Genomic DNA, 26,529 nt, shown 5'->3' on the forward strand with positions numbered 1-26,529 from the left:
GGCCTTGGGGGCTGATCATGTCTTTGCCCTTGTCTTCGTACCTACATGACCATCTGTACTCTGTACCTGTCGTTTTATAATCAGCTCGTGCTACGATTTGAAGGATCGTTTCCCTTTGTCTCCTTGCTTTATCGAATCTAGTAGTACTATGCACCGTACGTATGCATGTATTCGTATCTGCCTGCCTGCCTATCTACTCGGTATCTAATGCCTTTTCTACGCTTGAATCAATCTTCGAATGCAAGGGTACTTGTAGGCAGGGTATCTTGGTACCTGTTGGCAGCATCATGTAAGCACACACGGCTCGACTTACGGGGTCCCGCTGCGTCTTTCGGTCTGCGGCGGGCGGAGCAACGGGCGGATTGACGGGTACATATGCAGTGATGACAAAAGAGAGCCAGAATGATGTTATACTAGTATAGGTAGGTATAACACGGACAGTAGTTAGACGCATAGATTGTATCTACCTAGGAGGATTTGGAAAAGCAAAAATGCGGGGAAGGGACTTGGGCAAACAGGGATGTTATTTTTTTTTTTTTTTTTTTTTTTTTTGGCGTCTTAGATGTGTGTCTAACGGCATGTCTCTCTTTGCTGTTTTTTTGCTTGTGTCGGCTAAGGGGAATTTACCAAGACAGCATCATCTGGGGGAAGATTCGGACGGGTCTAAGACCTGCATATTGGCGGGAAGGTCTAAACCACACCCCCTGCTTATTTCTTGTTTCTTGTACTGTTTACTTGGGTCCGCTGTTGGGGTGTATGATTCTGATTAGAAAAAAAGAAAATTGGCTAGGGGTATGTATAATAACCAACAAAGACAAAGGAAATAATAGAATTTTTTTTAAAATCAGAAAAAGAAGGAAAAAAGCCACCTACGTGATACAACAAGGTGCTGCTTGTCTTGCTCTGAGCAGGTGACAGACAGGGGGGGTTGATAAGAATGGCCTGCGCTGGGCCTGGGGCGACAACGACAACGGAGCCTAGAGCTGACCCGACCGCCTGGACATGGGGCAAAAAGGGAACATGGGGTGTTTGGAAAAGATGGAGGAAGAAACAAGGGAATAAGAAGAAAAGAGGAGAAGAGAGAGATGGGTGAGCCGTGTGCCGTGGCGGGGAGGCTCCGCAAAATGCTTGGTAGCCAAATAAAAAAAGGTCGCTTTGGTGATATGCCATCTACTTACTGCATAGTACAGTAGGTAACTCTTACGAGCATTAGCGATGGAGACCCTTGATTGCTTTTCCTCGGGGAGTTTTTGTTTATTCGTTTGGACTTCAGACAAGGAGCGGGAATAGAATGGACATGGGAGCATAAAAAGGGTGAATGGGTGAAAGGGTGAATGGCAGCGAGAATGTGCCGAGTACGAGGCTCATGTGCCGAACAGGACGGGATGATGTACTCTTTACGTGCGTACAGTGTAATACAAGGTAGCATTAGGAGCGGTATATAGGTTGCATTACAATAGTACTGCTACATAGTATGTCACTGGTAGTTGGATGTATAGATGTTTGCTTGGCAGCAGCCGGATCAAAGTAACACGAAGACCGAGCCGAAGAGGGTGGTGCGTGCATTGATCTGTGCCGTTGACGATGCTTGGCAGAGTTGCAAGTCTGGCCCATGACATAATATAAGGATTCGGCATGTCGGGCATTGCCATTCATGCTATGCATGTGAGGTCTTTTGATTGGCTGGTCAAGTCGGTTGACTATTGTAAATAGCCATAGTGGAAAAGGGTTGTTTGGAAATAAGACCATTTCGGTTTCAGCCACTTACTTGTCTTGTAGCATTTCTGCTCATGTGAGTGCTGCAGGCTGCATGCACGGACTGCACGATATATGCGGCATAGTAGTAGTATCTGGTGACAGGGGAGTGCATCTGACGTATAGTAAATAACGGGAGACACCTTTTGTTACCGCCCGGCATTAAGAGGAAGAAATTGGCTCTTGTCAGATCTGAAACGCTCTGGTAGGTAGTATCCACGGACTTGGTACGCCGTTGCGGGGTTGTCGTTGGCTGCTATATTTGACGGATGTTACGCTGCTTAGGTACCTATACGTTGACATCGCCGGCCTTGGCGTGAGGCGGTTTCTGTTGGAATCTCTAATAGTGGAGAGAGGATTTGATCCAATACCTCGATCTAGGACTCTGTGATTGACCTGATGAAGAGATGACTGGTAGAGGACACAACCTTGTAGGGGAATGTAAGTCCTGGGCTAGGCTTTGTTGCAGGTGTTTGGTGTTTGGTGTAAAAGGGCTGACTCCAATGGCGCTGGATACTTTGGCTACGGCGATTGTTTGTAACTAAGCTTAATTTTACGTGGAATAGTGTATGCTAGTTTCCATGTCTTGCAGGCTGCGTTGAGCAAGTCATTTTCCTTGGTTCGTGCTGCTTCGGCTTTCACTATGACATAGAACAGAGGTCAGTCAGCACTGGGGAAATCGAATCGATCCAACAGGGGAATTCGGGAAAGGGCATCAGTAGATCCTGTAAGATGCAGAGATAGACTATTGTGTCTGGCCTTATTTCGGGAATAAATACCTAGTAATGTGAGCCGTGCTTTGTAAGTGCCGCCTGAAATCAACATACATGTACATACACAAGCGAGGCATTCTAACGCTGAACTAGCAAGTCATTAAACCAATAGGGATATAATCGTAAGATTTTGCCTTTTGCTTGGCACAGAACAAGGCACAAATCTCTCTGCTTTTGACTCACTCCCCCGTCGCGAATTATGACCAGTTAGAAATAGCGTGTGCGGATGAGGCGTGAGCGATTGAGATGGAACTATTGGATCAGCGAGTGTTTCCTCCGAGGCGCAACTTTTACTCCTAATGGATAACTCCGGGGTAGACGTGGACTAAAAGAGCCTCACTAGTTGGATTCGATCATCTCCTTCTCTCAATAGCTTAGCTAGTGCTATCCGTTACCGTGATGGCCAAGCCTTTACTTCTTACATGCAACAATCGAACAAAAAACCGCCTCGCGATCTATTGCTTGTCTAAAGCTGAAGGAATATCACCGCTAGCGAAACAACTCGTACAATTGGTCGTATTTGAAGAAAATGTGTGTAGTACTATGTACTTGTATGTGGTATACGCTACGATAGGCGTGCATTACAATGGTGACCAAAGCCATCGTAAGCGCCTCCCAGGGGGGGTTTGGAGCTGAAAGATTGCCAACTTGCGTACCCTTGCTGATGCCGACGGTTTAGTACCTATCCGTGTTAGCGACGGGATAACCGGTGTCAATTCTCGGAGCTGGCTCCGCGTTGCTTCGGGTTTAGACAGGAAAAAACATTTGAGCCTCTTCACTCAGCTGGTACATTTGGAAGGATGTAGGCAGGGGCAAATCATGGCAGATCACTTGGCTCACGACCCTTGGCGAAGATTCTGTACGGGTAGAACGAATGGGTAAAAATCCCGCAGTTTTCATGGGCTTGGCTTGTTGAACTGTACATCTTTGAGTCCTTTCTGTCCTCGCTTCCGACGCGATGCGAATCAAGTCTAAAGGCTGTGCTGCCACGGCCAACATCAATAGCCCCTCTGTTGTCAAATACCATCCTTCGGGGTGCTCCTCCGGGCTGCTACTATCGATACATGGGAGACTTAGCGATCCCCGAACCTAGACTGCTGCTACGTAGCAATAACATCACGACACTATACTGCCCAATACTGCTACCAGACAAGGGATGCTTCACCTTGTCTACAATCAAAATGGCGTCATAAGGGTTGCGGCCCATGTCGACAAGGGACACGAAAATCAGGTTCCATCGAGGGTGTTGCCTGGCTACCGGGCATTTGGATACCCAGATTGTCATTTCCTGGGTCCTGAGATGGCCAGTGCTCTTGTTCTTGATCGTTTTTGACTGGGATTGGCGCGGTCTGGAACTGCAACGGCTCTTAACGAGCGCTAGCCGCCCATGAAATCACACCACTTTGCATAACTACGGGCTCGGTAATCCAGAGGAAGATTGAGTCGCCGGTCTGTTGGTTTTTGATTTGTTGAAGCCATGGGTTGTGAACGGAGATAGGCCGAGAATCAAAATTTCCCGATGGGTTTACGAAAGATCAGGGTTCTTTGAATACATGTACTTACTGTAGGGAGGGCTCAGCCCGGCCTTTTTTGGAACGATACACGATACAGCCGGCCAGGGTTAAGATCCTACAATTAAATTTCCCACCCCTTAGGTAACGGCATAATTGATTTGGCGTAGAACTCACGTTTGTTCGCCTTTTCTCACACCTCCGTTTATAGATCGGCCGCGTGTCGTTGAAAATGGGGGTTAAATTTTCGGTGGCGGGATATACGGGGGTGGGCGCGCGGCGGATCGGGCCTCGCGTTTATGGGGGAGTGGAGTGAAAGAAAATTCGGCGAAGAGAAAAGAAGAAAAGTTCGGCCAATTAAGTAAAGAAGAAAAAAAAGTACAGCTCGATTGGATCTTGGTGGATTAGCTAACCGAGACGAGCCGTTTGTTTGGTATAGCTGAGGCTGCCGTGGGCTCTGAAATGGTAGGTGGCATTATTTGCAGAGAGCAATTATTTACATCCCCCAAGCAGAGTGTAAGAGAGTCTGCTATGCTCATTGACATCTTACAAATTGAGAATAGTGGATGGAATTTTTTTTTGGGCTAGTAATGATTAACAATCGCTGCAGATTCCTCTTCTACTTCCCACTATTGATTCCGCGTCATATCTCTAACACTGTTCTATACCCGTATAAGTAATGTTGATACAGGTACCTACTGGAAACAATTGCTCCGTATTAACTAAGCGGGCAATTCACAGCTAAAAGCTAGCCGCGCGTGTGCATGCCAAGAATCTCTAGTTACCTGCATTCAACAGACGCTGGGCTGAGCTTCTGCGCTTAGCGAAATGTAGAATAACATACGACAACGTACGACGTCGCGGGTATTTCCTATCCAGTCTCCTGTAGCGAGCGCAAAACAGAACACTAATTTATTGTTTTTGTCACTATCTGAGCTTTACGGGCAAATAGAGCAAGCAGTTGATCTACATAACAAACACCAGTGGTGGCTGTGTTGTACAAGGTACCTACCTACCCACATGTAGGTACTAAGGTACATGTAGTCTTGGACACTAACGACGGTTAAGATCATGGTAGAGGCGTATGAGGGGAAAACATGAGATGCGACGCAAGAAGACGCAAAAATGAGCTCTACAATGGCAGCATCTTGCCTTTCTTGCGTCACTCCTCATCTCTGTGAAACATTTGAGGCGTCTGTTTGCGGGCTTGCCAGAGCGGCGAGTCGGATGATGCAGGTTGTGGCTGAGAAATCTGTTTGTGCAACTTGTATGCGTTTGTGAACAACATCACGCGATTGAAGTGTCTGGCTCCGGAGGAAAGGAAGTTGGGTAAGTGTTGCGATTATGACTTGAAGAGATGATTTTTTTGGGGGGAAGAAAGAGGCAAAGACTGGGATTTGTAATTAGCTGCTTTGGAATGCTGGCTGATGAAGATGTCGGGAAGATGAATGATGCTAGAGAGATAAGACTGCTTGTGTAATGGATCCTATATGCTTGCATGTGTCTCTGCTACGAAGATTGTACACGTTCTTCACTGCTATCTATATGCCGAGTGAATATTGCAAGTATACTGGGCCTGTGAGTAGAGAAATTGTGTTCTAACAGAGGGTAATAGGCCAATATATAAGTAGTTCATGGATATTTTATCTAGCTAGCATGCTTGACTGTTGGATGATTTGAGTACACAGTTTCATTTTATAGAGCGAGATTCTTGTCACCATTGGATGCACTGGTCTTTGCCAACCGCGAAATGTCTTTGGGCAAGCAACTGGGAGTGCAATGTATTATTATACGAATCGTGAGTATAAGCTGTTTCATCGTTCATATTGATTGATCAGACTTGATTCAATTTGATTTGATTTCATATCAATTCATTATCCTAGCGCTAACATTACAATAATAGTACAAAGGAAAATCATTAAATGACCCATCAAATGAATGTTCCCTGTGGGCTACCATCCACGATGTTGTTCCTGGTGCGAAACACTATCTCATACTTAAGACTGATAAGTCTTGTCACCACCAAAGGTCTTGCTGTTGTCGAGGTCGCTGTCCACACGGGGATCGGCCTTGTTCATCACGTCGGACTTGTGGGGGCCAGCAGTGTTGGAAGCTGGGCCGGTAGTCTGGCGATCAGATCCAAAGGCACCGCCGGTATTGCCCAGGCCGCCGTATGCGCTGGTAGTGGTGTCGCTGCCGAGGGTGCCAGTCTGTTGGCCCAAGTGGCGCTCACCACCCAAGTGACGCTCACCGGAACTGAATCCCGAAGTCGAGTCCAAGCCGGAAGATGTGTCCAAGCCGGAGTAGCCACCGGTGCCGGTGCCGGTGCCTGAGCCGAGGCCTGAGCTACGGGTGTCTAGGCCAGATGTGCCAGATGTGTAGTTGTCAGATCGGCCGGAGGTGTTGATGCCGCTGCCGCCTCCGAGAGTGTCAGTGCCCATACCGGTACCGAATCCACTGCCGGAGGTAGCTCCCGAAGTACCAGCAGTTCTGGTGGTTCCGATGTCGTGGGTAACCTGCTCAGAGCCGAGGCCAATGTTGCGGCTGCCACCGAAATCAGAGCCGACTGACTTGTGTGCGCCAGCAGACTTGGAGCCAGGCTCAGTCGAGCTGAATGTGTTTCCAGTGCTGGTAGTGGTAGTTCCAGTTCCATGACCGCTGGTAAGTCCAGTATCACGAGTCTGCTTTTCAGAGCGGAGGCCCATGTTACGGCTGCCATCGAGATCAGAGTCGATTCTGGGGTCGGCCTTGTTCAGGGTGTCAGACTTGTGTGCGCCGGCAGTCTTGGAAGCAGGACCAGTCGAACCAAACGCGGTTCCGGTGCCGCTGGTTCCAGTGCTGGAGCCAGTGGTGGTAGTTCCGGTTCCGTAGGTAGAGCTGGTGGTATCAGTTCCGTGAGAAGTGCCGGTGGTTCCAGTCTGGGTAGTGCCAGCGTGGGTAGCCTTCTCGGAACGAAGGCCCATGTTCTTGCTGCCATCGAGATCTGAGTCGATTCTGGGGTCCGCCTTGTTCAGCATATCGGACTTGTGCGCGCCTGCGGTTGTGGGAGCAGGGCCAGTTGTGCCAGAAGATGTGAGTGTGTCGCCGGCAGTGTTCCTGCCCTTGGTGTTGGACTCGCCATAGGAGTAGTTGTCACCACCAGTGGTGTAAGAGCCATCATGGGTGCCCACGGCCGCGCGGTGGTCGCGATCGGAGTCAATGCGAGGGTCGGCAGCATTGGCAGTGCGGGAGCTGTGAGTTCCGTGAGTGCCCTCGGGCTGCTCAGTCTTGTTGTCGGAGTGGCTGTGAAGCTTATCCTTGACCTTTTCGATGAGTCCAGACATGATTGCTGATGTTTGAATGTATAAGTTGAGTGTATAAAAGGATATAAGTTTAAAATAAAGTTTTGGTTGGTGCTTTGAGAGTGATGTTGTTTGATTGGTGTGTGATGATGATGGGAAATCCAGGAGTAGGATGGAGGAGCATCACGACTATATGGCTCTTCATCCGAATCACCTCCCTCCGCAAACGAATGATCGCTGCCTATGATGACATTGTGGCTCATGCTGTCACCTCGACCGATGGCGTTCAACTTTGCGAAGCTTTCTGGCCCCATTCAGATCTCACGAATCGCCCACTGCATCGGTATGAGGTAACCCAAAGACCCTCCTCCATATGCTCGTCATAAGTGAAATGTGTGACGTTGCCGTCAACCGTCGACGTCTCCACCAGAGCATTCGAGCCAGTCCGAGACGCTCTGGACACAGAGAGTTCTAGGCTCTAGCCGCACAGCCACGCAGCTAAAGCAAACAAGGCAATTGGAGTTACATAAACTCAGATACCCCAAAGGCCAAATGCTAATTACTTGGTAAAAGCGGAGAGACGGGCGATCCAAGCAAGAAAGCTGATTCGTGTTTGCGGGGCCTGTCAAACAGCTCTGCTGGAGTCGTGATGCAAAAGTGCTGCAAGTCAGAGGGAAGAAGAAAGCCGATTGAGTTGTCGATGACGCGTGGTGGCGGGGCGCACGGGTTGTGGAGTGCTCTGTGGTGGCGCTGGACAGCAATCATCGTTACATCATCTACGAGCTGTGGCTGGTGAGCAGAGCTGCCACAGGCGCGTGCTGTCGGTGCGTTGGTGGCTTGACGCGGTTTTGACGAAAACATGCAATTCGATCCAATGTTTGTGAATCAGTAGGGCGTTTCGGAGGTTCCCCAAGGCACGGCACTTCGCCTCGTGATGACGTGCGTGGTTGGGATCTACAGCTGGGGGTTTCTGCGGTTCTTGAAATCTCGATCATGGCGTCGATGGTGCGTGTTGTTTTGGTATAGCCAAGGACTCTGGAGAAGCCTCAAACTTCTTGAAACGGAGATTTCATTACGAAAAGGGAATTCCTAGTCCCGAATCTAAGTTTCTTTCTTCAGACTCGGCAGATACGATACGCTCAATTCAGATGCTAAGTCGTATAGATGATGTTCATTCAAGGGGCACAGCGAGATAAGCATGATGGTAACAGTAGATTTATTCCATAGTAAACAAAGATAAAGTCGTAATAAGTAATTAAGTGCTAGCTAAGCTGGGTATAGTCATTATAAAAGAGTCGTCAGAAGTGGTATTATAGGGAATAACCCGAATGAATCGTCATGAAGCAAAAGCCATTTTTTCTTGTTTCGTACTTCCCCTGAACATCACACACCTCAACTCCAGCCTCATCCTCACACCGCATTATGAACCACAGAAAACCAAGAAAATGAGAGTGTACTAGTTGGATTAGTAAGGGTATCATGAATGATTATGTTGCCGTATTGGCTAACTCCTTGGTAGCTAGCTTTTAGACACGGCTTCGGCGGTACCAGCGGCGGCTGTTCTGGCGCTGGGCAGCATCAACGGTAGCGCGGCGTCCATGGCTGGTGACCCAGTAGATTCCGAGCAGAGCAGACACGAGCCAGAGAAGAGCGGATAGGAATGTAAAGGCAATGTCGGCCTTGAACTTGCCGCACTGGTCTCCGGAGATGGGGTGGACGTTGTTCCAGTCGAAGATGTAGCCGCAGGAGCCATCAAGCATCTATAGAGGGAGAGTCAGCTTCTGAGCTACGTTGTGCTGGAGCATATATGAAAGAAAGGACATGTAAACTTACGTTGACCAAGAGGCCAAAGGCGGCCCACCAGCACAGACTGAGGATGATGTCGACGGGCCAGTGCACAAAGGACCACGAGAAGGGAATAAGCCATATCAAAGAAAAGAACATGGACAGTGCCGCGATGACCTCGGTATAGATCCAGCGGCCTTGAGACCAGTTGGACGCATGGCGGTACTGGTGAAGGTGCTGGCCTGTCACTCCGGCGACAATGGTGGCGAAGACGAGCTCTGCCGCTCGGAGGACAATGTTGATGATGCGATCCAACGCCATTGTTGATGATTTCCTTTTATTGGATGCTTTGTTGTGTTATACAGAGCTGAGAGGCAAAAGAGGCAGATGAAAACTGACTGCTCTGCTATAAAGGGAATCAATGAGAAGAGGAGGATGTAATGTTGATGCTCCAAGGAGATGATGGTCAAAAGGGAGACTGTTCGACTTTGTCTGGAAGGACAAAGACGCTGCTCTTTATTCCATTCGCGAATGAGCAGCGCTGCCTCCCATGGCCATTGATCAACAACACCAACTCGGTCGCATCGTCATACGTAGCACACATGACCCCCCCTCCGTGGTCACTATTTCTTTGACTACCTTTGCTAAAAGCCGGTTTGCCTCGTCCAGCTGGAGGGGTTCCCGATCCAGGCATCACAAAGCCGTGGTTTGCTGCAGCGACATCGCCTGTCCAAACACACGCAGCCGGCGTTAAGCGAGAAAGAGTAAAGGTCAATCATACGGCCCTCCCTGGTTCTATACCAGCTTGTCAGGCCTTGGAAAACCCCTAAACAATGCCGTGATTGCCTGATATCTCAAGTGGTTTGATGCATGCTGTGATTTGCAGACAAAGGGTTGGGCAGCGCTGCTTTCAATTTGCAGCATTGAATGAATGAGGTCATAGCCGGCCTTGGTGTGACCCCATGGCGGGCTGTTATTCGCTGGCGCTGACATGGTGTTGCATTGATGGACAAGAGCCCAACAGTGACGGACTCTTGTCGCGAATTAATTAAATCTGGGCTGCCGTTCCCAGTTTTTGGAGCTAGGACTTGGGCTCTAAATCCTACGGAAAATTACTTGGTGTGACGTGTGAACAGCAGATTTTGGAGGAGATGCAATCATCATTACTTGATGAATGAGTAAACATGAGCGAGACATGCATAGACGTGCATCTCTGTATGCATGTATTGGCGTAAGAGAGAATAAAAGGGAAAACGTCAATGCCAGGGGTTTCGGAGCAGCACGTGCACGTTCCTGCATCCGCGTATCGTCTCGTATCGTCTCGTATCGTCTCGTCTCGTACCTGCGATTAGACGCTCTTGCCCGAACCAGAAGCATTGGGATCTCTTTCCGTAGAATGCTCACAATGTACTTTCCATTCATGAGCGCGGAATTTATCATTTTGTAATCTTAAAATGCCCATATACTTTATTAACGGATCAAGTGAGACAAGACATACCATCGAGCTGTGACCACATCGGCGGCTTTGATGACAGTGACTCTTTGTGAAATCTCATTGACGAGCTATTCTTAGCCGACTTATGCTTCGTTTTCACATCTTCATTGTTCTTCACCTCAATGTGCCTTCATCAGCGTCTAACTCAAAGCAGTGTTTCTTGAAATGGCTCTCCGTGAGATGGCATCGACAGTCAGCGTCCATAGCCCATAGCTGCGCAATGCGGTAATAGGTAGGAAAAACAGTATGAGAAAGCTGCGTATAATAGGAAAGACGGGCCCAAATTCATCCCATTTACAAATTGTATGCCAGTAATTCGCATCTAGTCTCGGTGTCTAACATGATTTTGCGCCTATAAATTCATTTTCGAATCAAATTGCCGTCGCCAATATATGAGAATTCAGGAGCCATATTCCACCGCCAAAACTCACAGATAGCCCATCATGGCTCCAGGAGATAAAAGAAGCAACGCAGTTCCTACCCTTACCATACCCAAACCGCAAACTCAGCTACAACAGCCCCTGGAGGCAAAGACAGAAGTCATCAAGAAGGCTGAAAGTGATAATCAAGATGGACCAGAGAGATTTGCATCATGGTATCCCCTTCTACAAAAAGTCAGACGTGAGAACCCTAACCTGCAACACCACGGCGCGGTTATCGCACAAGTATGCCCAGACAAGGTTCAAGAAAATGAAGACCCGGACTGGATCCCAAAAGATTGCGATAAAGTATGGATGAACAAACTCGTCCCTTACCAGGAGTATCCAGCAGTGCAATTGAAGAACGGCATTCTCACGCCCCAATTGTCCAAACCGCCGAGGAATTTGAAATGGCTGCAAAAGCGACTTTTACAGCCCCGGGTTGATTCCGACTGGACGCTCGCAGGGTGGCAGAAATACAAAGCGTATCCCCATTTCAAGCGGCATCGAGATCTTACTAGGGCAGCCATGCGGTATTTGTTCAAGATATTTCCAGAGCGGTCCGGATATCAGAGGGCGTACTATCAGCGCTGGTACGACTTCCCCGAATATGCGCCTTTTGCTCAGGGCCTCGAGCAGCCTTGTCCTGGATTCATCCAAGGATTCTCACTGGAAGTTTATAGAGGCATGGATGTTGAGTATTTAAGTGCGGCAGTATGCTATCGATCCGGTGGTCGATCACTTACTCTCCCACACATGTCTGGTGAGTTTGCAGTGGGAACTCTGGAGGCCGAAGAGGCGGTGAATGCACGACATGGCGCGGCGCTTGTTTACATGAGAAATGCTACTCTTTTGCATGCCAAGATGAAAAAAGAACCAGAGGATGTGGCGGTGATTGTAACATTCATCTCAGATGGCCTGTTTATCCGCTTCTACGCCCATTACGAGTCCAAATCTCCCGACGGCAAGATAGTATATCACCAATATCCTATCCTAGCAGCAAATCTGGCGGGATCATACGACGAGTTTCTCCGAGGCGTTGCCATGCTTCGGAACTGTCAAGACCTTGCTTTTGTTTTGGCCATGGAAACCAAGAATCACCTTGAGCGGTATCATGCAGTCAACGGCATCAATGCTTGGGTGTATCATCTGGACAACGGCGAACACATACTATCAGAAAGCGAAGATAGTGCGGTTGAAGGCGTCGGTGGACAGAAAGACGGTATCAAGGAAGATCAAGCCCAGCAGGGGAAACAACACATCTCTCAGGATAAAGACACGGGCACCAAAGGCTCAGAAAGTGACTCCAAGGAAAATGTTCACGGAAACAAAGATGAGGGCAAGAAGGGTGCAAGTGACCCACAGGAGAAGAGGAAGAAGGAAGATGATGCTCAACCTCCGACTACTAGAGTGCTCAGGCCTCGAAAGCGAGCGGTTCAAGAAGACAACAAGCCAACACCGAAACCTCGGAAACGAAAAGCCAATGAATATGCAATCAAAAAACGTCCAAGAAAGCGCCTAAGACTAAAAAGTTGAGTCACTGCATCACAGCAAGAAAATAAGACTAAAAAAGAGATGAAGCCTCTACGAAGCTTATAAGTGGGAAAAAGGAGAAAAAAGAATGACACCTGAGGGATTCGAACCCTCGCCTATTTCTAGACCGCGAATAGATTTGTTCGAATGCTGGACTCGAACAGGACCTGAACACGGCGCCTTAGACCACTCGGCCAAAGTGCCTTGAGATGATTGGATGCTGGGATAATTTCCAATTACACTATGTGAGCGCTACGCACTCATGCACTGGATGTACAAGTATGTCGAGGCCGCTTTGCGGAGATTTCAAAGGAATATGAGGCGGCGTTGCGATGCCGTAGGAGCAAGTAATTTTCAAGGGTAGTAGTAATAGAATGTTGACGAGATTCCATTTCCAGCTTAATTTCTGCTGTAACACTCCCCATAAATAGCTCGTAGATGGAGATAAAGTAACAAGATAAAGCTGTCCAACCGAATTATAAGTCAAATACCTAATGATGCCAGCAACTCCGTATCTCCACGGATCTCACTTTTGGTAGCTCGGAGGCGGAACCCCGCCACTTTTAGCAAGCAACTGGAGCTCCTCCACACCCCGCCATCGAAAAAAGGGCTCGGCAATCATCGCATCATGTACTTAAGCAGCGTCGATTCATCCGACTTCGCAGTATTATGAGATAATTGCTCACTAAGCAGGCTTTGGCGTGAGTTTTAAAGCCCTTCAAATAAAGACATCTCGCCAGGCTGATCTGACTTGGACAGCTTCATGGTCTGCAACTGAGAGAGCCATTGATACCCCTCCAAACATCCCACTTATCCACTCCATTATAATATCACACTCATTCACTTGCTGCCATGGCGAATAACACGTCCAAAGAGCGTGGCATTCGCATAGCCATCGACCGCGGCGGCACCTTCACCGACTGCGTCGGCGAGCACAATGGTGAGGAAATCATCATCAAGCTGCTCTCCGAGGACCCGGCAAACTACAAAGATGCGCCCCTCGAGGGCATCCGGCGCATCATGAGCCATTTCCTCAAGCGGGAGATTCCCCGCGGCGAACCCTTAGACACCACGCAGATTGACTCCATCCGCATGGGCACCACGGTGGCGACAAATGCCCTGCTGGAGAGGAAGGGCGAGAAGATTGCCATGGTGGTGACAAAGGGCTTCAGGGACTGCTTGACGATTGGGAATCAGTCGAGGCCAAAGATTTTTGATTTGGCCATTCGGAAGCCGGATGTGCTGTATGAGCAGGTCGTGGAGATTGACGAGCGCGTCACATTGGAGGACTATGCTGAGGACCCGGAGAGGAAAATCACAGAGGCTGGTGTCCAAGCGGGCACAAAGGAGGCAGAGGGCAAGGACCTCGTCAGGGGTCTATCAGGCGAGACAGTCAGAGTGCTTAGACGCCCTGAGCACGACGACATTAGACAAAAGCTGCAAGAGGTGTATGATTCGGGCATTCGCAGTATAGCCGTCTGTCTCATGCACGGATACACATTCCCCGAGCACGAGGCTCTGATAGGCAAGATTGCAAAGGACATTGGCTTCCAGCACATCTCGCTGAGCCACGAGCTGATGCCCATGGTCAAGCTGGTGCCGCGGGCGACGTCGGTTTGCGCAGATGCCTACTTGACTCCTGCTATTCGAAAGTATATAGACGGCTTCCAGGCCGGCTTTGAAGGAGGCCTGGGTACGGAGAGCGTCAAGCATGAGAAGGGAGCTAGGGGCGCCAGATGTGAATTCATGCAGAGCGATGGTGGCCTCGTCGATGTCGACAAGTTTACTGGTCTCAAGGCCATTCTGTCTGGTCCTGCGGGAGGAGTAGTTGGATATGCCATCACATCTTATGACGAAGAGACTAAAATCCCTGTTATTGGATTCGACATGGTAAGAAAGCCAACCCTTCTGCTTTTATACTGCTTAATATTGACAACGAACTTTTAGGGAGGCACAAGCACAGACGTATCTCGTTACGGAGAAGGCCGATACGAGCACGTCTTCGAAACAACCACGGCCGGCGTCACCATCCAATCTCCCCAGCTAGACATCAACACTGTCGCTGCCGGCGGCGGCTCCCGTCTCTTCTTCCGCAACGGACTGTTCGTCGTGGGGCCCGAGTCCGCCGGCGCGCATCCAGGCCCGGCGTGTTATCGAAAGGGCGGCCCTGCCACCGTCACGGATGCCAATCTGTATCTGGGCCGCCTGCTGCCGGAATTCTTTCCCAAAATCTTTGGCAAGAATGAAGACGAGGGACTGGATCTGGAAGCGAGCAGAAAGGTACTGCAGGAATTGACGGACCAGGTTAACCAGGAAACAGGGAAGAAGCTGTCCGTGGATGAAGTCGCATTTGGATTCCTGACTGTTGCAAACGAAACCATGACAAGACCTATCCGGTCCATCACCGAAGCAAAAGGCCACGACACCTCCAAACATCGACTGGCGACTTTTGGTGGCGCTGGCGGCCAGCACGCCGTCGCCATTGCAGAATCTCTCGGCGTTGGCCAAATCCTCGTTCACCGGTACTCATCAGTCCTATCAGCCTACGGTATGGCTCTTGCAGACGTCGTAGACGAGCGACAGGAGCCAGACTCATCCGTCTGGAAAGACGACGGAAAAGTAGTCGGCGAGCTGCAAGCCAAGATGGAGAAGCTCAAGGACAAGTCGCGGGCTGCTCTCAAGGAACAAGGCTTTGACGAGAGCGAGATTGTGTTTGAGGAATATCTCAACCTGCGATACCGCGGAACGGAGTCGGCGCTGATGATTATCAAGCCCAGCAAGGAAGAGGCAAAGGCCAGCTTTGACGGCAAAGAATGGGCGTTTGGCAAAGCATTTGTCAAGCAGCACCGGTATGAATTTGGCTTCACGCTCGACGACCGGGATATCATCGTGGACGACGTGAGAGTCCGTGGAATTGGAAAGAGCTTCCGCCACCAGGAAAAGTCTGTGGACCAGCAGCTCAAGAGCATCAAGCGACAAGAAGCCTCTGCAAAGTCGCAACACGGCGAGCAAGAGGTTTACTTTGAGGGCGGGAGAGTCAAGACTCCAGTCTTCAAGCTCGAAGACTTGAGCGAAGGCGATGTCGTAAACGGACCGGCTATGCTGGCAGACGGCACGCAGACCATTGTCGTAACGCCGCGGACCAAGGCGCTCATTACGGGGACACATGTCGTGCTGGATATCGCAAAGGATGGTGCTAAAGATGAGTATGTTTCCTCCATCCCTTCTCTTGGGGTGTCAAAAGTACTAATCAATCATTTCAGGTCTCATCACACCGTCGAAGGCGATCGCGAGGTCGACCCCATCATGCTCAGCATCTTCGGCCACAGATTCATGGCCATCGCCGAACAAATGGGCCGCGCGCTCCAGAAGACAAGCGTCAGCACAAACGTCAAGGAAAGACTCGACTTCTCCTGCGCCATCTTCGACGCCGCCGGCAATCTCGTAGCCAACGCGCCGCATCTCCCCGTTCACCTTGGCTCAATGTCCCACTTGGTCCGTCGCCAGGCCGAGATCTGGAAGGGCCGCCTAGAGAAAGGAGACGTCATCATCTCGAACCACCCTTCATACGGCGGGACCCATCTCCCCGACGTGACGCTGGTGATGCCCGCCTTTGACGCCAAGGGCGAGAACATTCTCTTCTACGCGGCATCCCGCGCCCACCACGCCGACATTGGAGGAATCAGCGCCGGTAGCATGCCGCCGCACTCTCGCGAGCTGTTCCAAGAGGGAGCCTCCATTATGAGCGAGAAGCTGGTCAGCGGCGGCAAGTTTGATGAGCAGCGGGTAATCGAGTTGTTCTACAACGAACCAGCGCAGTATCCCGAATGCAGTGGCACGCGATGCCTTGCTGATAACATCAATGACTTGAAGGCTCAAGTGAGCGCCAACAACAAGGGAATTTCTCTCATTGAGACCTTGATTGAGGAATATGGCGAGGACACTGTCCAGTTCTACATGGTCAATATCCAGAAGAACGCCGAGCTTTGCGTACGTCGACTTCTCAAGGATGTCTACAAGCGGTTCGAAGGCAAAGAGCTATCCGCCGTTGACTATATGGATGATGGAACTCCCATTCAGCTCAAAATCACTATTGACCCAGAAGCAGGCGAGGCAGAATTCGACTTTGATGGAACCGGCCCTGAAGTATACGGCAACATCAACGCTCCAGAGGCAATCACTTATAGCGCCATTATCTACTGTCTCCGCTGCCTCATCTCCGAGGACATTCCCTTGAACCAGGGCTGTCTGAAGCCAGTCCACGTCAAGATTCCGCCCAAGTCGCTGCTCTCGCCGTCTGCTGGCGCTGCAGTCGTAGGCGGCAACGTCCTCACCAGCCAACGTATCACAGACGTGGTCTTTAAAGCTTTCCAGGCTTGTGCCGCTAGCCAAGGCTGTTGCAACAACCTTACTTTCGGCTTTGGTGGAAACCAATCTGGCAAAGAAGCTGTCAAAGGCTTTGGCTACTATGAGACCATTGCCGGCGGCAGTGGTGCCGGGCCAGATTGGGTTGGAACCAGTGGCGTACACGTCCATATGACCAATACACGCATCACAGACTCGGAAATCTTTGAACGAAGATACCCAGTCCTCCTCCGAGAATTTTCCATTCGGAAAGGCTCCGGGGGCGACGGTCAGCACCGTGGTGGCGATGGTGTTATTCGAGATATTGAATTCCGCATACCCCTACAAGTATCCATCCTGAGTGAGAGGCGCGTGTATCACCCATATGGCCTCAATGGAGGCGAGGATGGTGACTGTGGACTGAACCTGTGGGTCAGAAGAATAGAAAAAACAAGCTGGGAGCAATCTCTCAAGCACCTTGACGGAAAAGGAGATGCCGAAAAGATCGAATATGAAGAGCGGCATATTAACCTGGGAGCCAAGAACTCGGCTGCCATGAAAGCAGGGGAGCGCATCATCATACACACTCCAGGAGGCGGAGGCTGGGGTAAGCCAGGCAAAGAGAGCAAGGAGAGGAAGAGGACGGATCTTACTGAGAGCTGGAGAAAAGGCAGCGGTGCAGCTAGAGACGAGGCTGCCTTGCAGGCCTAAGACTTCCTGTAAAGCATACAAATAGACGAAGAGGCCGGGTAGCAAATAGAACTATTACTCACTATGCCCCTCAGGGAAGATGATCTCCTAGACTAAGCTGAGCTAAATCTTTCCAAGGATCCGTACGAACTTTTTATGCCATCGTCTGGTAAGCAGTATTACTACTGCTAGACCTTTCCAGAACTGTCACTTCGTCAAAGCCCCAGATCCACTTCAGAAGTGCGTCTACCAACACTTCTCAATACAGGGTTACATCAGCCGCTTATGCCGCAGGTTTCTGATATGGTGCTGTTGGGTCGAAATTCTTAAACAAACCAACAGCTGGCCAGTAAAATGGTGTTGTTTTCAGCTTCAGCCCTACAGCTCAGGCTGCCGATCTCCGCTGTGCCGTGGTTGCATCCTTGGCCCCCAAATCCTTCCAAGGCGTAGCTACTGCAGTAGGCAGCATACTACATGTCTTTTGCCGGCCTGTGCTAGAACATATGTGACCTTGCATGCTACTCTCTCGCCAATTACAAGGCGTACCATGGCTTTGGAAATGGCTCCGCCATGGTTTATGGGTAGGATCGGTGATCGATTCACGATGCCTCAAGGCGGCGTTTCGCCGTAAGGCTTAGTACCCGTGGGAAGATCCGGGCCGCCGTCGTTTTTTTCTCCCTAGCCCCACAACTACTCCAAGAGACCCATGAAAGTGCTTGTATGCAGCACTTGGGGTCTGTCAAAGAACAATGCCGTATTGTTTTTGTGTGTCTAGGTGTTTTGATGTATAAGCTGGAGGCCGAAAGAAGATTGGGTCATTTTTTTTTTTTTTTTTTTTTTTTGGCGCCGAATATCCTGTGCTGTCGGCAAAGTGATATATTCCGTTTGCGTGCCTATTACGCTAAATAGCAGCGGCATTTGTTGGCCAACTCAAGATCCGAATGCCTATCTATACTCCATTATTATTGATGGATCCCCAATGCTACCTCCGTAGCAGCAGAAGCATGGCGAGCTCATATATGAAGCGCGAATCGCTCGGAGAGTGATGGTCGGCGGAGCGGAAACACAGCATGTGCACACACATACCGCCTGGGTACCCTCTTTGTCTCGGCTAAATTCGCAAACTTGCTTGGTCCCCTTGTTAGATAGCAGGAATCTGCCTCCGCTTCTGCATGTTTTGGCAAGATTAAGCGGCTTTAGATGCATTTCCTAGCAGCAGCGTTAAGGAATCGTGGTCTCTGATAGGAGCTCTTGGTGACTTTGACGCTAAGCTTTGGGGTAATCCGAGGCTCTTTGGCGTCTTGTGATACATGCTGCGGCTTACCAGCACGGCACATTTGGCTCAGATTTAATTTCCTCCTCGTCGTTTTAACTTTTGCCCCCTTTCACATTGAGGTGTTCAGATCCTTGCCTGTTTCTGCACTCAAATCCAGGAACCTAGTCCTAAGACAGTTTTGGTTGCATGAATGATAGACAGCCTGTTTAGTTGTCTTTCCTATACCAGCTGACCAAGAATACGGACGTGGTCTCGTTTACACAAAACCTGTGCTCATCTAATGGGCTCGACTCGCAACGAACTGTTCGCCAAACGACGAGAATTTGCTCCGCTGGCGGCATGTTGCTTAACTGATAGAAGCCAACGCTCCGGCACCACATGCCGAAACAGTGTCTAGTCGTCTGCCGCGTTGATGTTTCTTAAACGGCTTGCCCCTTTGTGTGGGCTCTCCCGGTTATCCCACTTTTTATCGGTGAGGCGATCAGTGGTTTTAAGCTCCACCGCGACGGATCAGTTCGTGTATCCCCCCCACCACCAGATACCGCGATGCGGCATCGTCGCCCATCTGTCACCTCAACCGAGGCGCCAGGAAGCTGTGCCCTGGCATCACCTGCCGCGCAGGCATCCATTTCGTAAACAAAGATGCGCCATGGCTCGGGCTTTTCCGGTCCAAGGTTCAGACAATATGCACATATATGCACGTAATAAGGAACCGTCCCATCCTGGCTGCGGCTACTGCCTTTGCTGCCCTAGCTAGGCACGCACGCATGGTGTGGCCCGCGCAGCGGCATAAGTCAATGAAAGTGCATCCCGACGCAGGAGAAAAAAAAAGGCCAGGCTCGCCCACGGCACCTCGTCCCCCCTCATTCCATCCCTTCGTTGGGTCTCTGATGACTACAGTATAAGAGAAAGGCGGATCGTGTGCCATATTCTGCACAATTTCCGGGTCGTCATCACATATGTATGTGCCCTTTTCCCGCGGCAGGCCAAGACGTCTGTCCATTCGTACCTCTGTCGCATACGCACGGCAATTGCAGCATGGTGTGTATGGGCAAATGTAACGTCAATGTCGCGGAAAATTGAGGCCCCAGTCTGGTATTTATACGCACATGAACCGCACACTATCCTGCGACATCATTAAAACAATACCACTGCCGTCGTGGAATTCAGAGCAGACAAGAAAAAAAAAAGCACGCTACACAATCACGCCTAGCGAGAGTGCGAAAACACATAGGACTGCGGCCTGCATTGGCTGCGAAACGGTAACATCATGATGCGGATTGCAGTCGCCGGCGGAAGGGGCTTCGGGTTTCTGCTGGCGACAGAATTGGCACAGGCGGCGAATGCGTACAACGTTGTTGTTCTATCAAGATCTGTTGGGTTTTCCACGCCACATTTTCCATGGAGCTCGGGGATTTTGCGTGTTAACCCTGCGAGTAGGCAAGGCCCGAATTCGACCAGTTCGACGTCCAAGTCCATGTCGTAGACTACCACGACCACAACAGCCTAGGTTTTGCGCTCCAAGGGGTCGATCTGGTCATATCAACGATATCCGGCACCGAACAGCTGCATCTCATCGATGCTTCCGGGCGCGGGCGCGTCCGCATGTTTGTCCCCTCAGAATTCGAAGGGCCCCTTAGCCGACGGCCCTCGCGGAATGATCCCCTAGATCGCGGGTCCTCGCAAGCGCTTGCTCTGCTAAACCAGTGGTCTGAGTCGTCACGAATGAAATATACCGTTTTTTCATGCGGCCTCTTTATGGAGCGATTTCACCCTTGCGGCATTATTAACACCTTTGGCATCGGCCACGGCTCTGGCGTGGGCGGTCCTGGAGAATTTCTCGTCAATTCTGGGACAGGCGCGGCCGAGTATCCGGAACAAGATTCCAAAGGGCATTCGGTACGTGTTTGCCTCACATCGGTGTACGACGTGGTTCGATACATCGTGGCAGCTGTCGACCTGGGGCCCTCGCATTGGCCCCGTGAGTATACCATGTTCGGGGACCGGATGAAAGTCCGAGACCTCATCACCACATACAGCACCGCTTGCAATGGTTAGTTTGTCATGGCACACACAGCCCAAGATCTCAGTCTCCGTGGGATTCCCATGCCAAAAGACCCCAGCAGGTGACACAGAGAGCTAATGCACTTGTTGTTAGCGGTGTTTACACGGCATGTGCAGCAGCCCGCAGAACTCGAAGCCTTGCTTACCTATTATGCTCAACTGGGCGACTATGGCAAGGTGGCATACTATCAGAGGCTCCTTGCGACAGCCAACGGGCGGTACGATTTCTCACAGGCGACACTAAACGAAGCCGTCAACCGGAGCAGTAGCGTCAGCGTCCAGCCAGTGACATTCGGCGCCTGGCTGACGAGCGTATGGCAAACATTTTAGCGAAAAACCATGGCACGGAATTTTCTCTTTTGCTGTCTTTTCTTGGGGGCGGAGGCTTTTCTTCTTCTTTTGATTGGCATGAAATCGACATGGATTGGCGCCGGCGTTGCGTCAGGCTTTGGTTCATCTTGCATCCCTCGAGGGAAAACAAACAAAATCGTTCGTGGCATAGTCTGGGTACTGGGCCATCGAGCTGGAGTGATATAAAAGCGTCAGATGCAGCATTCGTCGAGCACTTGCTCGCAACGACCTGTAACTAATAGATACGAAGTGTTCCTCGAGCCTCTCCCGTCACACAAAGAGTAGTAGCGATATGGGGGGCAACTGGAAGATAGCATGATACCCAGCACCAATGTCCGCAGCCTGCGGCCCAAATTGATCTTGGGAGGCGGCCAGGCCAGGCCAGGCCGTGCCCTCGTACAGTATGGCTGGCAGGCAGCCAAAATGAAGTTTCGTCTGATTCGTCTGTCGCCCCCGATGTCTCAGACTCGCAACCATTCCATCAGGGAGTCGGCCGTAAGCGCTCACCAGCGTCATTCATTAGTCGAATCCGCAAAGGAGTTGCTGGCAGCAAGTCATTGGACCTCTGCCAAGTGCGCGCAAGCCACGGAAAGCTGGAAGCGACACAGTCTCACCCACATCCTGAAGACTGTCGAATTGTGAAAGAAGATGTTTTTCGGAGAAATCGAGAGGGAATTACGAAGTAGAAGAACAAGTTTTTTTTTCAATGAGGGCAGCTGACAAGCGAGCTGAAAAAAGGCCCTGGCAGATAGTCGCGTTAGCACGGAGTCCGGCAGGGGCCATCGTCTGTACCTGCCGTAGGTGGCTGTTGAGTGCCTACGGTGAGCTCCCGCCTACGAAATATGGACTCAATGTCCTTGCATGCACCGCTCTTTGCGCTGGTCTAGTGCCTGTGCATGTCAGCTCCAGGACCCCACAGCGGTCTTGGCCAGCGATGCTCCGGGGGAGTTAGCGGTGGCGGCGGCTGTCGGCTAATCTGGTGGGTTCAGCTGATGTCGTGCTTGAAGCAATTGATCTGAATGCTTCAACCCTTGGTGCAAAGCAGTGAGTGGGCGGGAAAGAAAAGAGTCACAAGGAGAGATTGAGGAAATAGTGACCGAGTGATAATAAGTGATAAAGGGAAGGAAAGAAATTATGCTCAATAAACAAGTGACCTAAGTCTGTTCTCAATATATTCTTTGTGAATACTACTAGACGACTTGAACATTACACGTCCTTTTCAGGGTCGTACTCCTCCCCAAACTCAGTCACAATCCACAGACAAAACTTCTCCCACTCCACCTGCCACTCCTTCAGCCGCTCCGCCTTGATGCCGCTGCCGAGACTCGCCTCCTTGATTCCCTTTGCCCACTCCTCCTGGTTCTGGTCCTCAAACGTAGACCATCGAATGCTGTTTTCCGCCAGGCTGCCCAGACCAGCCAGGCCCAGGTTGCCCCAGCCCTGAAGAGCCTGCCAGAAGTCGTGAGACATGCCGGCCGTATCCTGTCCCAGCATGGCCGGGTCATCATTGCAGAGACTGCACGGAACGCCACGGGCCAGAAGGGCGGGCAAGGGATGGGCGGTGACGGATCCGCAGAGACGCAGGACTTCGTTTGAGATGGGGCACGACTCGATGAGGATGCGCTTGTCCTTGACCATGTCGATGAGCAGCGGGTGCTTGTAGAGGCTGAAGCCGTGGCCGATGCGGCGCGTGCCGAGCAGGATGGCGTCAAACAGGTTGTTGTCCGTGCTGGAACCGTCCCCGAGCGTCTCGCCGGCGTGGAAGTAAAAGGGCAGGTTGACACCCTCCTGCGCACACTGCTTTCGGAACCAGAAGAGCTCGGGCAGCAGGTCGGTCAGTGGCTTGCCGAGGTCTTCGGGCCCCACGAGGTCGTATCCCGCGATGAGCTGGGGGAACTCCATCTTGGTCGTGATGCAGTGGTCCATGTTTTCGACAATGCGGCGCGTCTCAAAGCTGCGGAGCGTTGTCCAGATCAGGGCGAGGCCCCAGAAGCCTTTGCCCTCCTCTGTGGCCTTGAACTTGGCAACTTCCTCCTCGATGACCTTGCACATGTGGCTGTAGTCCTTTTCCGGCTCCTCACAGCGGTCACGGCAATAGTCCAGTGGCCATGTAAACCTGTTTCGATTAGACCTTGTAACGTTTGTAGAACAGAATGAAGACATATATAGGTATACAGGTTAGATGAAAAGGGAGAGGGGGGGGGAGAAAGCTCATACCGCAGTTCAGCCCAGTTGACCCCATCTGCTTTGAGAAGGCTCATCAAATGACGCAAAAAGGCACGGAACATGGGCTCATAGTGTATCATGGTGGCAACAACAACAAAGCACTTGGCAAACTTTTCCCAGATGGCGTCGATGCCGTGGTGCTGCTCATGGCTGTCGACGAGTGAAAGCGTGCAGCGGCTCTTGAGCCACTTCAGGAACCCCGGCCGGCCTCCCTCTGGAAACTCATCGGCCACCTTGGTGAGCAACAGAAAGGAGCCCGGCTCATACGCCTCGTCCCATATGGATCCGTTTACAAGCTCCTTGTTCCTGAACCTGAAGCGGAAGATGGCATTCTCCCTCGCCTCGTGCGTTTTTAGCGACACGTCGCTGGACATGTGCATCCCCGGCGTCTTGAGAAGCTGGTCCAGGATAAAGTCAAAGTCGACCATGGCGTCCATGTGGGCGTGCAGCAGACACCCCTTGGGCATGCGGCGCACAATCTTCCACAGCTTGGTCTGCTCCATGCGGTCCTTGGCCAGCATGAACATCATGCCGGGGAAGATGCTCTGCCTGGTCTCGCGGGCCAGCTGCTCCTCGACGCTGGGCGTCCACACGGCGGCCTGCTCCTGGGCGCGGATGCGGTCGACAATGGCGCAGGCGCGCCGCGCGATGGGCGTCAGGGCCTTGCGGAACGAGGCATCTGATCTGGTTTCCTTTTCCTTGCCGATGAGCCTCTCGCGGCCCGCCAGATACTGCTGCAGGAAGGGATCCGACTTGGCGGGGAGGTCCTGGGAGAGCTCCTCCCAGAGGTCGTCAGGGATGGGCATGATTTTTTTAAGGAGTCAAAATGGTGAAAGTTTTTTTTTCTCCTACTGCACGATACCGCTTGTCTGTCTGCTGGGCTTGGTAATACACCAGACATGCAGTTGATAAGAAAGTAGAAAGCGGTCTGCCCCAGAAATGCGGAGTCGCAGGCCGTCCGGCTTGTTGGCAGCCTTATGAAGAAAAACTTCGGCGCGGAGGTGGCCAGAAAAGCCGGAGACTACATGTATTAGCTCCGGCTGGTCGGCCGGGGCCGTTGCAAAGGATGCGCTTAATGGAGGCAGACGTGAGTCACGACCGATCCGTGAGAGGGATTTTGGGGCGCTCAATTCCGATCAAGTCTAAAAGTACTGCCGTGAAGACGCGTGTAAGTGTGTGCGGTTGTGGCAACGCGTTGGCTGCTGGGCTGGGCATTTGCGAGTGGTTAGGATATTCACGGCTAGACTCGCATGTGGCTGAAGCTGTTAATCCAAATCCAGGCAAAGACAGGGACACGCGTGGTATGTAGTTCAATAAAATTTGAGTGAAAATTAGATGATGGATCCAACGCTTTAAGACGTTGGTAAAGGAGTTGAAGTCAGGAGAAATTGAATGTCTCATCGCCCCATGTCCGTGCTATTTAGCACAACTTACATACCTATGCAAATGCATCCACATGTATGCACATTTGTATACTGATACTATGTGCACTTTATATATATGTATGCAAGAAAACAAAGCCAATGAAGGGTTTCAATCACAAACATTCAACGGGACAACTCGCCCGGTTGTTTAGCCGATTCTTAAGCTATTGCAGGTGGTCCTTTGATTCCATCTCTCCATAGTAACCAACAACAGTGAGGCTGATGTCTCTGCCCGCTTATTCGTCTAATCACATCTGAACCCCTGCATCGCTACGAAACAAAACGGCCTTTGACAGATCTCCTTAGTAGGCCTAGGTAATATTACTTCATAGCTATAATTCACTATACTAGATGAAACTTCTATATTGACCAGTCATCTGTCTTGGCAGCCTGTGGTGGTGATCTCGCGCCCGAAAAAGGGAGATGCGCTACGGGCTAGCTAGGCCTCCTCTCTGCGCTGATTCGCCAGGCGATCACCAGCACCAAAATCCCACTACATGCCGTTTGGGGAATATCACAGTGACTCCATAGCTAGCAGGGCGCTTATGGCTTTTGATCTCATACTTTCATGGCTAGTGGAGCTTCGAGACTGCCATTCAGTGTCTCGGGATGTGCGATGGTAGTATTTTGTTGGTTCCATCTAGTGAGCATTGTGACGGGTGATGTTGGCTGGGTTTGCAGGTTCTTCATTTGGCTACGCCTGCTCATGCCCGTTTTATGAGTATAATATGGAGCTATTGGCAATTGAAGAAGTCCGGTGATGCAACTATAAATTCTCTGATTCTCCCCGTTGCAATCTTCACAGAGCAGATCAGTTGCCACTGGATTAATTGAAGTACATCTCTACTATACCAGCATACTCAATATCCCAGTACACAACAAGTCCATCAAGCAAAACAAACAACACAATGCTTTCCTCAAAGCTGTTCCTCCTCCTCTTTTCCTCACTCACATCCGCTCTCGTCATCCCCAGGGACTACGACGTCCCAGCCGGCTACTGCTGCTTCACCCTCACCGAACCCTCCACAAATCAGGTCATCCAGCAGAACAAGGAATACGGCTTCCTCTACTTAGACGCAAGCCAGCCAAAGGGATGGTACTGCTTCAACTCCGCCAAGTCACAACCCATTCTTTGGGACGACTTCAACAATGCTTGCATCATTGACTGGGAGGGACAATTTCAATGCCTTGATCCTACCCCTGGCGATGACGTGTGGACGCTGGGTCATAGCGGTAGCAGCAGCGATCTTTTGCTACTTCATAATGGCTCTCCGACTTATCAGGCGTGTCCGAACCAGTCTGGGGGTGAGTTCATCTCGTCTGGGGGATCTGAAACTGGATGCAGGAATATTCAGTTGGAAGCAACAGGCCTTCAGGGGACATGCTCGAGTTATACTGCTTAAGTTCGATTGTTTATCTGCGGCCTCACACTCGCTGTTACGCATGTAGAGAGATGCGATTCATACATACCGTAGCATTTTGAGCGTTCTTTATCTACGCTCCTTTCATGTACATATTTACAACATAGATCTAGCACCTGCAGCTTAGATGAACAATTAAAAGTATATATATTTACCGCTAAAGTAATACAAATCTGGCCCA

General features: G+C 50.7%; 7 protein-coding genes across 7 annotated transcripts; 4 read left to right on the top strand and 3 right to left on the bottom strand.

Moving 5' to 3' along the window:
• Window positions 1-6,036: 6,036 nt before the first annotated feature.
• TGAM01_v208560 (hypothetical protein) lies at window positions 6,037-7,362 on the bottom strand (the record flags this gene model as incomplete). Its single annotated transcript, XM_018806325.1, has 1 exon — window positions 6,037-7,362. The coding sequence occupies one exon, from the start codon at window positions 7,360-7,362 to the stop codon at window positions 6,037-6,039; it is 1,326 nt and encodes a 441-aa protein (XP_018660576.1).
• Window positions 7,363-8,846: 1,484 nt separating this feature from the next.
• TGAM01_v208561 (hypothetical protein) lies at window positions 8,847-9,426 on the bottom strand (the record flags this gene model as incomplete). The annotated part of the gene is made up of 2 exons (XM_018806324.1): window positions 8,847-9,080; window positions 9,154-9,426. 2 exons carry the CDS (start codon window positions 9,424-9,426, stop codon window positions 8,847-8,849), a joined length of 507 nt encoding a protein of 168 aa, XP_018660575.1.
• Window positions 9,427-11,043: 1,617 nt separating this feature from the next.
• TGAM01_v208562 (hypothetical protein) lies at window positions 11,044-12,555 on the top strand (the record flags this gene model as incomplete). Its single annotated transcript, XM_018806323.1, has 1 exon — window positions 11,044-12,555. The coding sequence occupies one exon, from the start codon at window positions 11,044-11,046 to the stop codon at window positions 12,553-12,555; it is 1,512 nt and encodes a 503-aa protein (XP_018660574.1).
• Window positions 12,556-13,404: 849 nt separating this feature from the next.
• On the top strand, window positions 13,405-17,607 carry TGAM01_v208563 (5-oxoprolinase (ATP-hydrolysing); the record flags this gene model as incomplete). The annotated part of the gene is made up of 3 exons (XM_018806322.1): window positions 13,405-14,442; window positions 14,500-15,758; window positions 15,816-17,607. The coding sequence occupies 3 exons, from the start codon at window positions 13,405-13,407 to the stop codon at window positions 17,605-17,607; spliced, it is 4,089 nt and encodes a 1,362-aa protein (XP_018660573.1).
• A 2,525-nt stretch (window positions 17,608-20,132) lies between these two features.
• On the top strand, window positions 20,133-21,256 carry TGAM01_v208564 (hypothetical protein; the record flags this gene model as incomplete). Its single annotated transcript, XM_018806321.1, has 3 exons — window positions 20,133-20,237; window positions 20,303-20,915; window positions 21,021-21,256. 3 exons carry the CDS (start codon window positions 20,133-20,135, stop codon window positions 21,254-21,256), a joined length of 954 nt encoding a protein of 317 aa, XP_018660572.1.
• Window positions 21,257-22,483: 1,227 nt separating this feature from the next.
• TGAM01_v208565 (adenosine deaminase) lies at window positions 22,484-24,309 on the bottom strand (the record flags this gene model as incomplete). The annotated part of the gene is made up of 2 exons (XM_018806320.1): window positions 22,484-23,393; window positions 23,495-24,309. 2 exons carry the CDS (start codon window positions 24,307-24,309, stop codon window positions 22,484-22,486), a joined length of 1,725 nt encoding a protein of 574 aa, XP_018660571.1.
• Window positions 24,310-25,835: 1,526 nt separating this feature from the next.
• TGAM01_v208566 (hypothetical protein) lies at window positions 25,836-26,330 on the top strand (the record flags this gene model as incomplete). The annotated part of the gene is made up of 1 exon (XM_018806319.1): window positions 25,836-26,330. One exon carries the CDS (start codon window positions 25,836-25,838, stop codon window positions 26,328-26,330), a length of 495 nt encoding a protein of 164 aa, XP_018660570.1.
• Window positions 26,331-26,529: the final 199 nt, after the last annotated feature.

Source organism: Trichoderma gamsii (genome assembly GCF_001481775.2).
Source record: "Trichoderma gamsii strain T6085 chromosome Unknown Scaffold_37.2, whole genome shotgun sequence".
NCBI lineage: Eukaryota > Fungi > Ascomycota > Sordariomycetes > Hypocreales > Hypocreaceae > Trichoderma > Trichoderma gamsii.